The sequence below is a fragment of the Panulirus ornatus genome, chromosome 1 (assembly GCF_036320965.1).
Source record: "Panulirus ornatus isolate Po-2019 chromosome 1, ASM3632096v1, whole genome shotgun sequence".
NCBI lineage: Eukaryota > Metazoa > Arthropoda > Malacostraca > Decapoda > Palinuridae > Panulirus > Panulirus ornatus.
Genome location: NC_092224.1, coordinates 100,879,246 through 100,894,758, shown reverse-complemented (window position 1 = coordinate 100,894,758; position 15,513 = coordinate 100,879,246). Strand labels below are relative to the sequence as shown.

Genomic DNA, 15,513 nt, shown 5'->3' with positions numbered 1-15,513 from the left:
TGAAAGTTGATGGAGAGAGGTGGGTGATTATTGGTGCATATGCACCTGGGCATGAGAAGAAAGATCATGAGAGGCAAGTGTTTTGGGAGCAGCTAAATGAGTGTGTTAGCGGTTTTGATGCACGAGACCGGGTTATAGTGATGGGTGATTTGAATGCAAAGGTGAGTAATGTGGCAGTTGAGGGAATAATTGGTATGCATGGGGTGTTCAGTGTTGTAAATGGAAATGGTGAAGAGCTTGTAGATTTATGTGCTGAAAAAAGACTGGTGATTGGGAATACCTGGTTTAAAAAGCGAGATATACATAAGTATACTTATGTAAGTAGGAGAGATGGCCAGAGAGCGTTATTGGATTACGTGTTAATGGACAGGCGTGCGAAAGAGAGACTTTTGGATGTCAATGTGCTGAGAGGTGCAACTGGAGGGATGTCTGATCATTATCTTGTGGAGGCTAAGGTGAAGATTAGTATGGGTTTTCAGAAAAGAAGAGTGAATGTTGGGGTGAAGAAGGTGGTGAGAGTAAGTGAGCTTGGGAAGGAGACCTGTGTGAAGAAGTATCAGGAGAGACTGTGTACAGAATGGAAAAAGGTGAGAACAATGGAAGTAAGGGGAGTGGGGGAGGAATGGGATGTATTTAGGGAATCAGTGATGGATTGCGCAAAAGATGCTTGTGGCATGAGAAGAGTGGGAGGTGGGCTGTTTAGAAAGGGTAGTGAGTGGTGGGATGAAGAAGTAAGAGTATTAGTGAAAGAGAAGAGAGAGGCATTTGGACGATTTTTGCAGGGAAAAAATGCAATTGAGTGGGAGAAGTATAAAAGAAAGAGACAGGAGGTCAAGAGAAAGGTGCAAGAGGTGAAAAAAAGGGCAAATGAGAGTTGGGGTGAGAGACTATCAGTAAATTTTAGGGAGAATAAAAAGATGTTCTGGAAGGAGGTAAATAGGGTGCGTAAGACAAGGGAGCAAATGGGAACTTCAGTAAAGGGCGTAAATGGGGAGGTGATAACAAGTAGTGGTGATGTGAGAAGGAGATGGAATGAGTATTTTGAAGGTTTGTTGAATGTGTCTGATGACAGAGTGGCAGATATAGGGTGTTTGGGTCGAGGTGGTGTGCAAAGTGAGAGGGTTAGGGAAAATGATTTGGTAAACAGAGAAGAGGTAGTAAAAGCTTTGCGGAAGATGAAAGCCGGCAAGGCAGCAGGTTTGGATGGTATTGCAGTGGAATTTATTAAAAAAGGGGGTGACTGTATTGTTGACTGGTTGGTAAGGTTATTTAATGTATGTATGACTCATGGTGAGGTGCCTGAGGATTGGCGGAATGCTTGCATAGTGCCATTGTACAAAGGCAAAGGGGATAAGAGTGAGTGCTCAAATTACAGAGGTATAAGTTTGTTGAGTATTCCTGGTAAATTATATGGGAGGGTATTGATTGAGAGGGTGAAGGCATGTACAGAGCATCAGATTGGGGAAGAGCAGTGTGGTTTCAGAAGTGGTAGAGGATGTGTGGATCAGGTGTTTGCTTTGAAGAATGTATGTGAGAAATACTTAGAAAAGCAAATGGATTTGTATGTAGCATTTATGGATCTGGAGAAGGCATATGATAGAGTTGATAGAGATGCTCTGTGGAAGGTATTAAGAATATATGGTGTGGGAGGCAAGTTGTTAGAAGCAGTGAAAAGTTTTTATCGAGGATGTAAGGCATGTGTACGTGTAGGAAGAGAGGAAAGTGATTGGTTCTCAGTGAATGTAGGTTTGCGGCAGGGGTGTGTGATGTCTCCATGGTTGTTTAATTTGTTTATGGATGGGGTTGTTAGGGAGGTAAATGCAAGAGTTTTGGAAAGAGGGGCAAGTATGAAGTCTGTTGGGGATGAGAGAGCTTGGGAAGTGAGTCAGTTGTTGTTCGCTGATGATACAGCGCTGGTGGCGGATTCATGTGAGAAACTGCAGAAGCTGGTGACGGAGTTTGGTAAAGTGTGTGGAAGAAGAAAGTTAAGAGTAAATGTCAATAAGAGCAAGGTTATTAGGTACAGTAGGGTTGAGGGTCAAGTCAATTGGGAGGTGAGTTTGAATGGTGAGAGGCTGGAGGAAGTGAAGTGTTTTAGATATCTGGGAGTGGATCTGTCAGCGGATGGAACCATGGAAGCGGAAGTGGATCATAGGGTGGGGGAGGGGGCGAAAATTTTGGGAGCCTTGAAAAATGTGTGGAAGTCGAGAACATTATCCCGGAAAGCAAAAATGGGTATGTTTGAAGGAATAGTGGTTCCAACAATGTTGTATGGTTGCGAGGCGTGGGCTATGGATAGAGTTGTGCGCAGGAGGATGGATGTGCTGGAAATGAGATGTTTGAGGACAATGTGTGGTGTGAGGTGGTTTGATCGAGTAAGTAACGTAAGGGTAAGAGGGATGTGTGGAAATAAAAAGAGCGTGGTTGAGAGAGCAGAAGAGGGTGTTTTGAAGTGGTTTGGGCACATGGAGAGAATGAGTGAGGAAAGATTGACCAAGAGGATATATGTGTCGGAGGTGGAGGGAACGAGGAGAAGAGGGAGACCAAATTGGAGGTGGAAAGATGGAGTGAAAAGGATTTTGTGTGATCGGGGCCTGAACATGCAGGAGGGTGAAAGGAGGGCAAGGAATAGAGTGAATTGGAGCGATGTGGTATACAGGGGTTGACGTGCTGTCAGTGGATTGAATCAAGGCATGTGAAGCGTCTGGGGTAAACCATGGAAAGCTGTGTAGGTATGTATATTGCGTGTGTGGACGTGTGTATGTACATGTGTATGGGGGGGGTTGGGCCATTTCTTTCGTCTGTTTCCTTGCGCTACCTCGCAAACGCGGGAGACAGCGACAAAGTATAAAAAAAAAAAAAAAAAAAAAAATATATATATATATATATATATATATATATATATATATATATATTCTTTCTTTTCTTTCATACTGTTCGCCATCTCACGCGTTAGCGAGGTAGCGTTAAGAACAGAGGACTGAGCCTTAGAGGGAAATCCTCACTTGGCCCACCTCTCCGTTCCTTCTTTTGGAAAATTATAAACGAGAGGGGAGGATTTCCAGCCCCCCACTCCCTCCCCTTTTAGACGCCTCCTATGACACGCAGGGAATACGTGGGAAGTATTCTTTCTTCCCTTTATCTATCTATTTATTTACACAATAAAAGATAATTATCGATGTGATTCTTTTCGTAATGATACTATCAAACCTTTCTAACCCGCTTACTCTCTACATGCATGTTGTTACTACCTGCTACAAACCAGCTGTCCTTACCTGCTGTACCTGCTACAAGCCAGCTGTCCTTACCTGCTGTACCTGCTACAAGCCAGCTGTCCTTACCTGCTGTACCTGCTACAAGCCAGCTGTCCTTACCTGCTGTACCTGCTACAAGCCAGCTGTCCTTACTTGCTGTACCTGCTACAAACTATCTGTTCTTACCTGCTGTATCAGTGCGAGGAAGGATAACCAAACATTCAAATTTCCAGGCAACTGTACTGTCCAGACCAACATCATGTGGTGTTTACAAAACTCAAACTGATTCATAAAAAAAAACTAGACTGAGATTGTTTGAGAATTATATTTTTTCTGAGACACACATGGAGAATATGTATCGTGGTTGGCCTACACACATAGTGAGTATGGGAAAATTTGACTTTGATTAGAAAAATAGGCTAAAAGCGTTACACAAAATGTACAAAAATACTACAATAATGCCAAAGAAATGAAATGTGATGCTGAAGGGTTCAGAAAAGTGTTAACCTACAGCCAGCAAGATGTGTTAGTCACACAGACCTGCAAACTGCTGCAACAGACAACCAAATTGATCAGCGGAACAGTAGTAGTAGCGCCTGGTCCTGGAGTGAGTTACTGAGATACCTTGCTAATGAACCTCCGGAGTCAGTGCAACGTTTACTTTAGGTTCGACGATATGGAGAGTTGGATTCGATATCCTGCGTGGCTGAGTGTAAGGTCACCAGGGGGTCTAGTTGGGGCTTCCTGGTCACAGACGCGTTGCTGTAGGTTTGAGCAGTTTAGCAAATGACCTAAAGCTACCAGTGGCTGACCTCCTGAACTTCAGCAAGAGTGTGCGAGGGAGAACCCCGGGAAGGGATCAAACCTTCCGTATTAGGAAACAATACATCACATGTTATTCACATTGATCATTTCCTTTCTTACTGTTTAGTGCGTCTAGGGACATCATTTCCTTGATGACCACTAGCAGCTGTAGGTACATCATGTATGCAAGACAAACATCATAAGAAGAATTCCGTGGGGGGGGGGAGGTCATCTTCTGAATAACCGGATCCACTCCCACCCCTCCATAACCCAAGAACAAGGAGGACCTGATTAACTACGCACTTCTCTACGCCCCCGGTTCCAGGTCTTGAGTTAGTCTTACTATCAGAGAACAAAGGTATCAGACTCCTCTCATCTCTCACTCCTGCTGTTCCAGATCAGGAGTTGCCTTATCTCACACAAACATTGTCTTTGCAGACCCAAAGTGTAATGATGGCTACATCCACCCTCACACTACTTCTGGGGGACATGAGTCTCAAGATGAGGTATGATCTTGATTTCCTCTCGTCGCTGCACCATCATAATGGAAAGGAAAAGTGTTTCTTTAAAGTGCGATATGCACAAAAGGAGAGAACACCTTAAACGTTCGATGTCCGAGACTTCATCACCTTTGGAATCGTGCAGGTAAGGTGGGATTCACAGTGGAGAAGTTCGAGAGTGCCCTGGTCGAGCACTTATAAAGTGAACCACACCAGCCAGGTTGTGGGGGCTGCGTGGGCCTATGGGCTTCGGTTTCCAACAACATCGTAGACTCAGCTTCATGGTCCTGTCCCTGCCTGTGAGGATAGAAGACCCCTGAAGAATACACCGAATATTCACCAGATATATACCAGTCCTTGCAGTCCTGGGTTCTAAGGATAGCCTGAGGAATCCTAAACCATACCTTGAGATCAGTGAAGCATAAATACCATACATTCCTCCAAGCCACATTGTTCCGAAATCAAATCTTGTCGGATTCTATCCCCCTATAAATCCACCTTCCCAAACCCTCGGATCTCCCCTTTGAGTATAAATGATTTAAATTCCACCTCTGCCTTATCTTGTCTGTGATTCATTACTATTGATAAACCTACTTTTCAATGGCTTATTGACACTTCTTACTATTGATTGATTTCCTCCTCTCACTCTCTTTCTCATAATTAAAAGAAATTGACAGAAGTGACTGAAGAAAATTTCTTCACTTTAAGGTTTCAAAATTAGTCCACAGCTTATAGTTGGTTCCAGTACCAAACGTACGGTTGAGATATGAGGATTTGGTAATCATCATCGACCTAAAACTTATTTACATAACCATAAACAATATCTGTCTTTAGAATAAAATTGATTCACTGGCAGCAGCACCTGAATGCGAGCCCCAGTCATTATAGTATAGTGGAGACCCACCTCAGAAACGACCAGCAATTCTACTCAAACAGATATTCGGTCAACAAGGTCAAGAGCTCGCTGGCAATTTGAATCTACTGCTCTGTAATATATTTGGAGAGATGTGGGTCACTACACAGACACCTGTCTCATAAATATGTGAGTGAGAGTCTCAGAGATACATCACTGGTGTTCATTAGTTCGTGAACATACAGCTTGGGGGTTCGCTGATGTATCGGTTGGTTGATGTATGAATAGGACAGGATTAGGCTGAGGGGGCATGAGAGGCTGACTGTAACGAGGCGACCCAAACAACACCGCTGATAGCTGATACCGCTGTATAGGGAAGAAATTATAGGTAATTTTTTATGCAATCTTAGAGAGAGGAAGAAAGATGAGAGTTACATCTTTCTAATGGCTTTTCATTTCATTACGAAACAAATCTAATCCCCCCAGAGGCATACAGCATCGGTGTGAGAGGTTACTTACTGTAGGTAGCTCCGGGAAGGCGAGGAGGGAACTGCTGAGGTGGTTGTTGTTGTATGGCTCCGGGGAGAAGGAGCATCCTGGTTGGGAGGGGTCGCAAGTGCTGCCTTTGACGGCCCCGTCGGCACACCCGGTGGCCGCCCACTGGTGAGTGTTGGGGTCGCGGAAAGTGGGCGGGTAGAGCGGGTCGTTGGTGTGTCCTCGCTCGTCGAAAACTCCCCACCGGAACTTAGCCCACTCCGTGAGTAGCATGCGGGCGGCGTGGGCGTAGGAGTCGTTACCGGCCGCTCGTAAGAGATCTCCGCCCAGCTGGATGAAGTCCCCCTGTCGGCCACATCCCTGCGTCTGTTGTGTCCATGGCCGCGTCCCGAAGACCGGATGGGTCGCCGTGACGCGGATGTGGCCCTCGGTCGGCGATGATGTGGCCGTCAGCGGCGTCAGGAGGGTACAAGTGATGGCATCAGTTCTCCATGCCCGGGGAAGGGCCACCGTCACCTCCCGCAGGGATGCTCGACCCTCAGTAGCTGACCACATCTGACTGGACAGCTCCCACAGCACATTCTGTCAAGAAGAACAATTTTTATTGCATGACCTCATAGGAACCTATCAACTACATTTATGAAGAATTTCAGTAATAAGAAAAGCCTAGAAAACGAGATATACGGCAGAGGGATAGTTAGTTCTTATGTCACTGATTAAAAGTCAGAAAATGATATACAAACTGATTATAGTCTTTTACGTTTTGTCGTAAAGTTGTCAAAAGCGTCAGTGTCTGCTTCAACAGTGAGGGCCGGTACGACCTTACGTACATATACACAAGCCTCAAAACAATGAGCTGGAATTCGTGATGATCTTGATTCTTTTATGATAGGATCATCCTCGATCTTGATGAAGAGATTCACTTCTAAAGGAAATTAGTGTTGGTCCATAGATTGCAGGAGTGTATTAGATTCTGCAGGTTAAATCCACCTTGATCTTCTGTCTGATTGGATAGCATAATGTCCCTTCTAGATTGAGATGGGGTAAAGGATTCCAGACCCAGTTAGAAAATCCTTGATTTGGCCAATATTGGAAGTGTATTTGTTTGTCTCCTGTAGATGGAGTCATTGCATTTCACTTACTAAGGCATTAAGAAACGTAAAACCACTAATGACTGTTTGAGCAATCGGAGTTTGTCTTCCGGGAGCTGATATTTAAGCAAAATGATGATATCAAACTAAAGTTCTCAACGCAGATATAACCAATCATCATGATGAAGGTTTTCAATGATGGTAATGTATTAATCGACACTTATAACTAAAGCTTCATATCAAAATCTCTCCCAGATTGTGGACAGCGTTCTCACAAGAGCTATGTTGTAATCCCGAACTCTGCGACATTGCCTGAGGCTCTCTTGTCTTACTATATCGCTCCTGCAGGAGGGAGGAGAGGGGGAGGAGGGAGGACTCTCCTCTTCCTCCTCCTCCTCCTCCTCCTCCTCTTCCCCTCCTCCACACCCTCCCAGCGACACGTCCGTAAACCTCCCCCTCTCTGCTCCCTAGGGGTAAAGAAAGGAATACTTTCTCACGAACAAATTCTTTAAGTAGCTGGCTTGCTACACCGTTCCCTGTAGTCTATTGTTAGTGGGACACTCATTGCCACGCGAATGAGTAATGAATGACAACTCAAAAATGGGAGGGAAAAAATACATGCTTCAGAAATATTGTATGGATGGGAGGATAGCCTTTGTGTCCGGGACAAAGCCAGCAAGAAGACATTGGCGTCTAGTTTAGGGGCAAAACAGACCTACTGTTTGTAGAACACAACGGTTGAAAATCATATCTTTAAGACCTCGAGTTGTAGGACTTAGAGTACTACTTCTTTTAATCCATTACATGATATAAGTTGAGAAACACAACTGAGAGGAAGTTTTTAGCAAGTTATGGTAATAAACAGAGTTCTTGTGACGTGTAGGGAAAACTCCATCTATTATTCATCAAAGGAAACGGAAATTATATTCTTAAAGGAGGAGTCTTGTGTAGACCGCTAAATGGGGATTCGATCATATTTTTTGGAAAACACAGCACGGAAGATACACACTGATAATTTCATCCTGATTTGCTGATGCAAAATGATTCCTAAGGTGATGGAAAGAACTTTATCATGCCTGGGTCGAGGGGTGTTGGTCGGGTTGGGCTCAGAAAACACGGTATGTTCGCGGCGTGGGTTAGTTGGTTGGTTGCTTGTTTGGGTCTAGGCCTATCAACTGGCAGGGGTCATTAAGGCTGGCAGCGTCCACCAACTGAAAACAAACATATAACACTTTCTTCAGGTATTAAGGATAAACCTAAGCCCACATAACACTCTCCCTGTGAATTTGTGGCCTTTGGAATGTAGATATCAGGTAAAGTGAGATATGTATGGGTCAACTCTCTTCTCTACATGTGTTATGGAAGATTTCTAAAACATTAGGAATGGATGGTTATCGACAGTATAAATTTCTCATTGTTCCGACCTTTTTAATATCTTGCACTACTGCTGATACCTCCGAGTGCTTGTAGTACAGTACACATACATATAAGAATAAAGCTCACTGGCCTGTCAGCAACGAGCATAGTAAACGCTGGACTAACACGAGCCGAGTTACGAGCTGTCGGCTCGCCAGGCCAGAAGTCCTTTTTCAGTTCGATAGGGCTTTCACAGAGCTCAGGAAGCGACCAGGTCCTGTGGCTGGTGATGCTGAATGTCTATGTGGAAAGAGTGTGGGGCAATTGAGCAAGTTGTCTTCTGTGTCTTCATTGTGGTAACTGAATAATGGGCGTATAATGGGTCTTCAGATAAGCTGAATGGTTGTTTGTACTGTTATACGGAGGGGTGATATCCATAGCGTAGACGAGAAAGTGTAACTAATATATGTCTAGGAAGTGTGGTTTCAGATGGTGTACATCGGATTGGGCAGCGTCTAAGACTGACCTCAAAGTGCGATTGTTTCCTGTATGTCGAGTAGTTTAGGTGTATTCAACTGTAATACCATTCACTCCAGCTGCCTTACCTCATTTCATCTGATACAAGGCTTTCCCCGCCTCTTTTCTCTTAACCTAAACACTCTCAACAAACCACTCACTTCGCATACCACTCTATTGTCAAAAAATTTTAACAGTCCTTCCGAATACTTACTCCATCTCCGCCAGACGTTGTCACTACCTATTATCAATTCCTTTTATTTTGCGTCCTTCAACGATGTTCCCATTTGTGTTTCCCACATTGGTTACCCTTTTTTTCAACCCTGCACCTTCTTCTTGATTTCCCATAGCTTCTTTTATACATTCCCAATCATTTGCATTCCTTGCCTGTAAGTACAGTGTAATGTAAACATGGGTGTTCAGTTTGTCTATGGTTGGGATGGTGAGGGAGGTAAATGCGAGTCGTGGAGTGAGGGGCGAATGTGCAGTCTGTGGGGGATGAGATGGCCTGGAAAGCGAGTTTGTTGTTGTTTGCTGATGATACAATACTGGTAGCAGATTCGAGTGATAATTTCAACATGATTACCGAATGCTTTGTTTAATCATGTAAAAAATTATGACTACTGTATTGACTGGGGTAACGCTAATTCAGTTACTAACTGTGACTCCTTTACCACGAAAATATCATTGAATCTTCTATTGTTAAATACATAAAATATTGTAACATTGATAATAGTGAAGCTCTATACAAACTTGATAGGTTTGTCGTGGGCAATATTTGTAAACAGTTCCCTTTCCTAGCCACTTATCAAGAATTGTACGACAGGCATAATGCCAGACCCGAACACCATCATTCAGTAACGCTTGTTTACCAGTGGCGTTTCAGCTACGTCTCTTCCTTGTACATCAACTGACTGTTCTACGTCTTGTATCTCATTCTTGTATCTCCCCAGACGATGTGATCATTACACGAAAGTGTAATTGAAACCATTCTATTATACTTAACTGCCGTCTCCCGCGTTAGCGTGGCAGCGCAAGGAAACAAACGAGAAATGGCCCAACCCATCCACATACACATGTACATACATAAACGCCCACACACGCATGTATACATACATATACGTTTCACCGTATACATACATATACATACACAGACATATACATATATATACATGTACATATCCATACTTGCTGCCTTCATCCATTCTCGTCGCCACCCCTCTACACACGATATAGCATCCTCTCAGCCACCACCAGCGAGGTAGCGCCAAGAACAGACAAAAAAGCCACATTCGTTCACAGTCTCTAGCTGTCATGTGTAATACATCGAAGCCACAGCTCCCTTTCCACATCCAGGCACCGCAGACCTTTCCATGGTCTACCCCAGACGCTTCACATGCCCCGGTTCAATCCATTGACAGCACGTCGACCCCGATATACCACATCATTCCAATTCACTCTATTCCTGGCACGCCTTTCACCCTCCTGTATGTTCAGGCCCCAATCGCTCTAGATCTTTTTCACTCCATCATTCCACCTCTAATTTGGTCTCCCGCTTCTCCTTCTTCCCTCCACTTCTGACACATATATCCTCTTTGTCAATCTTTCCTTACTCATTCTCTCCATATGTCCAAACCATTTCAACACACCCTCTTCTGCTCTCTTAACCACACTCTTTCTATCACCACACATCTCTCTTACCCTCGATCAAACCACCTCACACCACATGTTGTCCTCAAACATTTCATTTCCAACACACCCACCTTCCTTCGCACAACCCTCTCTATAGCCAATTCCTCGAAACCATATAAGATTGTTGGAACCACTATTCCTTCAAACATACCCATTTTCGCTCTCCGAGATAACGTTCTCGTCTTCCACACATTCTTCAACGCTCCCAGAACCTTCACCCCGTCCCCCACCCTGTGACTCACTTCCGCTTACATGGTTCCATCCGCTGCTAAATCCACCCCCAGATATCTGAAACGCTTCACTTCCTCCCGTCTTTCTCCATTCATGCTTACCTCCCAATTATCTTGTCCCTCAACCCTACTGAACCTAATAACCTTGCTCTTATTCACATTTACTCTCAGCTTTCTTCTTTCACATACTTTATCAAACTCAGTCACCAACTTCTGCAGTTTCTCACCTGAATATATCAATGGGTGAGTTTTTCACTCCTGTTCTTAAGTATATTTATGTGAATATATGATTTCATGATACTGATAGCAGTGACAGTCGCTGTTGTCATAATACTGATTTTGTTTTAGCAATAAAGTTGACATACAAAGCAACATGGTCAACAATATGTAGTACAAATGCCTTGTCCTTTGGGTCAGTGATTATTTGCATGGACCTTGGAATTTCTATATATCTTAGTTCACTGTACGAATGTATCACTTAATTTCATAGCCGTAGGTTTTTGCTTGTCGATCTCTGTTCTTTGTCTCAAAGTTTCAGTCATTATTGTTGCTGGTGGTAGTCAGTCAGTCTCCTGTTGATTCTTAATCATTCGTCTGGGAGCCAGAGTGTGATGCTGTCAATAACAAATATCCACAGGAGAGAAAAAAAACAGTCCGGCTTCGCAGTCATTCTTTTTTAAACTTATGCAATTCTTTTGCACCTATGTCCTTCTAGCTTCGAGTGCCTTGATGGAACCGGTGATAAAGTGTTTAGGAGAGAGCGGGCGAGCCTGATTCAATAAGGGCATACCGTGTTCAATAACAGTTCTATGAATAATTGTCACGGATTCATTACTTTTATAATGGAATACAGTCCACACTTAATTTACACGCCTTTATGATTTGCTGCTGTGGGACGCCCTCCGAAATGAATCAGGAAAGAAATGTGAGTAAAAGAGAAAGGCTTACAGGGAATGAGATAATTAAACAGAATACTAAATAGAGAAGAAAAGGAAGATGATAGTTGGGAGGCAGTAGAAAAGGCGTGAAAGCAGTTGGGCAGAAAGGGAGAGAGAGAGAGAGAGAGAGAGAGAGAGAGAGAGAGAGAGAGAGAGAGAGAGAGAGAGAGAGAGAGAGAGAGAGAGAGATGGGGAGGGAGGGAATTCATTGAAGTATACACACAAAAAAGAGATGAAAGAGGGAACGAAGAGAAACAAACGATAAATAACATATTACGCAACAGTAGTTGAAGCGTATGTACACAGCATCCAAACCTCAGAGGAAGGGATCTGACTCTGCTATGACACCCATCAAAGGGAAACTTTGAAAGCCAAATCTTGGTCATCCACGTAGCTAATGGTATAAAATTTCTTAAGAATACTCAGTTATTGATTCTTTATGGTAGCGTAAAGACTATGAGATAAGACTGATAAATTGCATTTGTTTTCAATATGTTGTTGTTGTTTTGTTGTACCTGGAAATAACTTTAGTGTACAACTTGAAAATAATCATTGTGAAATAAGACTACTTATCAAATCTCTTAATCTGATCTCAAAAGTTGTCCCACTTTTCTTTCCCCAAATATTGGTTCTCTTTTCTTTTTCTACAGATATTACTTCGTTTTCTGCTTCCGAGAGCAGGTTCCCTTTATGCATGTGCCATTAGCCAGACCATGTTAGACTGGGCAAGCCAAATCGTCATATAATTGCTGTGTGGCCAGTGACAACGCAAAAGGTGGGTCGCTGTGGTGTCTGTTCGCTTCCTACACAGCTAAGCTTTGGACCTCTTTACCTTTTCATGTACTTCCTAACAGGTCTGATCTGTGTCTATAAAGGGTTAGTATACCATTTTCCCCAAATGCTTCTAGATTCTTTATCCTCACTCATTATCTCTTTATCAATTTGACCTTTTGTCATGTTGATTAAAGTCCTCAGTGTGGAAATATGACCGTAATTGAATCGATCGACATTCATAAGAAAACAGAAATACCAGGGACAATGTGCTCTAAGATATCTCAATCGCATATCTTATAAACATATGTATATATTGATACTATCTCATCCTGGTAAAGCTGAGGTAGAGAGATTGGAGTAGGTAAGTTGGAGTAGGTGGGATGGGACAAATAACACGGGGGCAACTCAAGGGTGGGCCGTTTTGATAACTCTTTCCTTACACGTCGAAGCTTCAGAACTCTCTACCTTCTAATGTCTCTCCCAGTAACTATGATCTGGCATATTATAAAACACAGATTTTTCACTTCATTCAAAATTCGTAAAAAGAAAAAAATCCCCGTTTCTTATTTTCCTCTTTCATTAACGTCTTCATGATTCAATTAATGCCCAACCTTAATGTGGACTTTTGTCCTTGACTGGAACCTCCAACGTGAAAAAAAATGGCTGGGGTAGAAGGACTAGGGTAGATACGTATATCATAGTGGCTGGCTTGAGGCAGATGTATGGCTGGAATGCGTCCACCATCATGACAAATCAGACTCCGTGCACTATGAGGAGAGTAATACTGTAACTACATTTCTCATAAGAAAAAGATCTCGGAATGTTTAAAAGATAAGATCTCAAAAATTTGTGCTTTATCATCTGAAAACTGAACGTCAGAAAACCTAAATGTAGAATGTAAGTCTTCTACACACATATGGTCCTAGATTTCCTCACATTTTCTGCGGATTTCATCGTCTTCACTAAAACGCGAAAATTTCACAGTTCTTGTCACAGTGGAGGGTTCACCTCGCGAACCTTAACGGGGACTTAGGTCTGGATGATCAGCTTTAAGTACCAGGATGGTACCTGTAGTTCAAGCTGGTACTTCAAAGGCTTAAAAGGTAACGAAAAAACACGTAGACCCACAAAACATGGGTTTACGAAGACTCATTCTTTATTACACTTCTCTATAGTAGAGTCAGATGTCCACTGTCAGCATTGTAATGTTAACCACTTTCAGCGTTATAATGTTATCTAGCGTCCTATGCGTCCAGCTTCCTCCTCACATGCTACTAATATTAAAGTTACTTTTTATAAAGGATTACCAAAGCCTCTGTAAAGTGACAAACTGCTGAAATTGTTTGGTATTTTCTTCCATTAGGAAGTTGGTCAGTGAATATGCCATAGTAACATCCGACCTCAGCATAGCACGTGTTGATGCACAATTACCATGAATAAATACAACCTCACACTGCAACGGCTCACGCTTAGTTAGCACTAGGAACGGCACACGCTTAGTTAGCACCAACAACGCCTCACGCTTACCGCTTAGTACCATCTACGGTTTATTCCTGACTTTCATCCTGTCTCTATTCCTCATTATTTGCTCTCCTCCGTTTCTCTCTTTTGCTTCTCTCTCTTCCCTCCTGCCCTCGCCCAGACCAGCCCAGCAGGCCTGGCCCGAGAACTTGAGTCAATATTAGTCAAGAAGGTCTCGGGCCGCCCATCCTATTGTTATTGTCCGTAGGGAGTAACCGGCCGAGCGGTAGCTTGGCCAGCATACGGCCGTGCTGGCCTCGCCCAGAGTACGGCCCAGTGTGCAAGGAGGCAGTGGCCTCGACCAGTCCTCGCCCTCCTGTGTGGAGTGGTGCCAGTGGCCTCGACCAGCCCTCAGCTGCGTGTGTGGAGTTTGACCAGTGGCCACGACCAGCCCTCAGCTGCGTGTGTGGAGTTTGACCAGTGGCCTCGACCAGCCCTAAGCCTCCTTTGCGGAGTGGGGCCAGTGGCCTCGACCAGCCCTCAGCTGCGTGTGTGGAGTTTGACCAGTGGCCTCGACCAGCCCTCAGCCTCCTTTGTGGAGTGGTGCCAGTGGCCACGACCAGCCCTCAGCCTCGTGTGTGGGGTTTGACCAGTGGCCTCGACCAGCCTCAGCCTCCTTTGTGGAGTAGGGCCAGTGGCCTCGACCAGCCCTCAGCTGCGTGTGTGGAGTTTGACCAGTGGCCACGACCAGCCTCAGCCTCCTTTGTGGAGTGGTGCCAGTGGCCTCGACCAGCCTTCAGCCCCGTATATGGAGTTGGGCCAGTGACCTCGACCAGCAGATAGATTTTTCAAACCTCCGGGAAAGCGTTTGCCACAGGATTTTCCACTTCCCAGATTATATACAAGCTATTTCAGAAGTTTATTCATGCATTCAATCGTGGAACTGTGATCCTGTTTGCAAATTCTTTCATTTTACAAATCGGTGGATAGGGTATCTATACTGTATTTTTTCACCACATTTGATTGGTTGTAATCCCAGGATTAACCCAATCGACCAAGACTTAGCTCTCACTCGTAACGCGCAACGAATCGAAAGGATTATCTTACGAGAATTATTGAATTAATGTTAGTTTTACATTCACCATTTCCCAGATTTCGGTTCACTTATTATTAGAAATAGCCTCATGTTTATGGTAGTGAGGCTTTTAGGTTCACCTTTAAGGGACGAAGACCTTCCCTTAAGGAACGCTCACAACCCTTAAAGAACGTCGGCTCCTCTGACCGGACCTGCTACCCCTGGATCCTAAGATGTCTCTTCAAGGTATTTTGGCTAGTATAGTTAACTGTTCAATGATGCACTTCAGGTTTCTTATAGAAAATGATAGTAAAGTGCGTGACTAATCATCGCATAAGAGAGTATTCTCATATTTCTTTGCTCTCTCTCTCTCTCTCTCTCTCTCTCTCTCTCTCTCTCTCTCTCTCTCTCTCTCTCTCTCTCTCTCTCTCTCTCTCTCTCTCTCTCTCTCTCTCTCTCTCTCTCTCTCTCTCT

The 15,513-nt window shown here is 43.9% G+C and overlaps 1 protein-coding gene across 2 annotated transcripts in view; it reads right to left on the bottom strand.

The window, feature by feature from the left end:
* Window positions 1-15,513, bottom strand: part of LOC139751238 (calcium-activated chloride channel regulator 1-like) — a 387,185-nt gene that overhangs the window by 26,278 nt on the left and 345,394 nt on the right. For both annotated transcript variants that reach the window (XM_071666474.1, XM_071666482.1), the window contains exon 2: window positions 5,931-6,488. In XM_071666474.1, coding sequence (XP_071522575.1) covers window positions 5,931-6,488 — 558 coding nt within the window. The remainder of the gene's footprint in view (window positions 1-5,930; window positions 6,489-15,513) is intronic.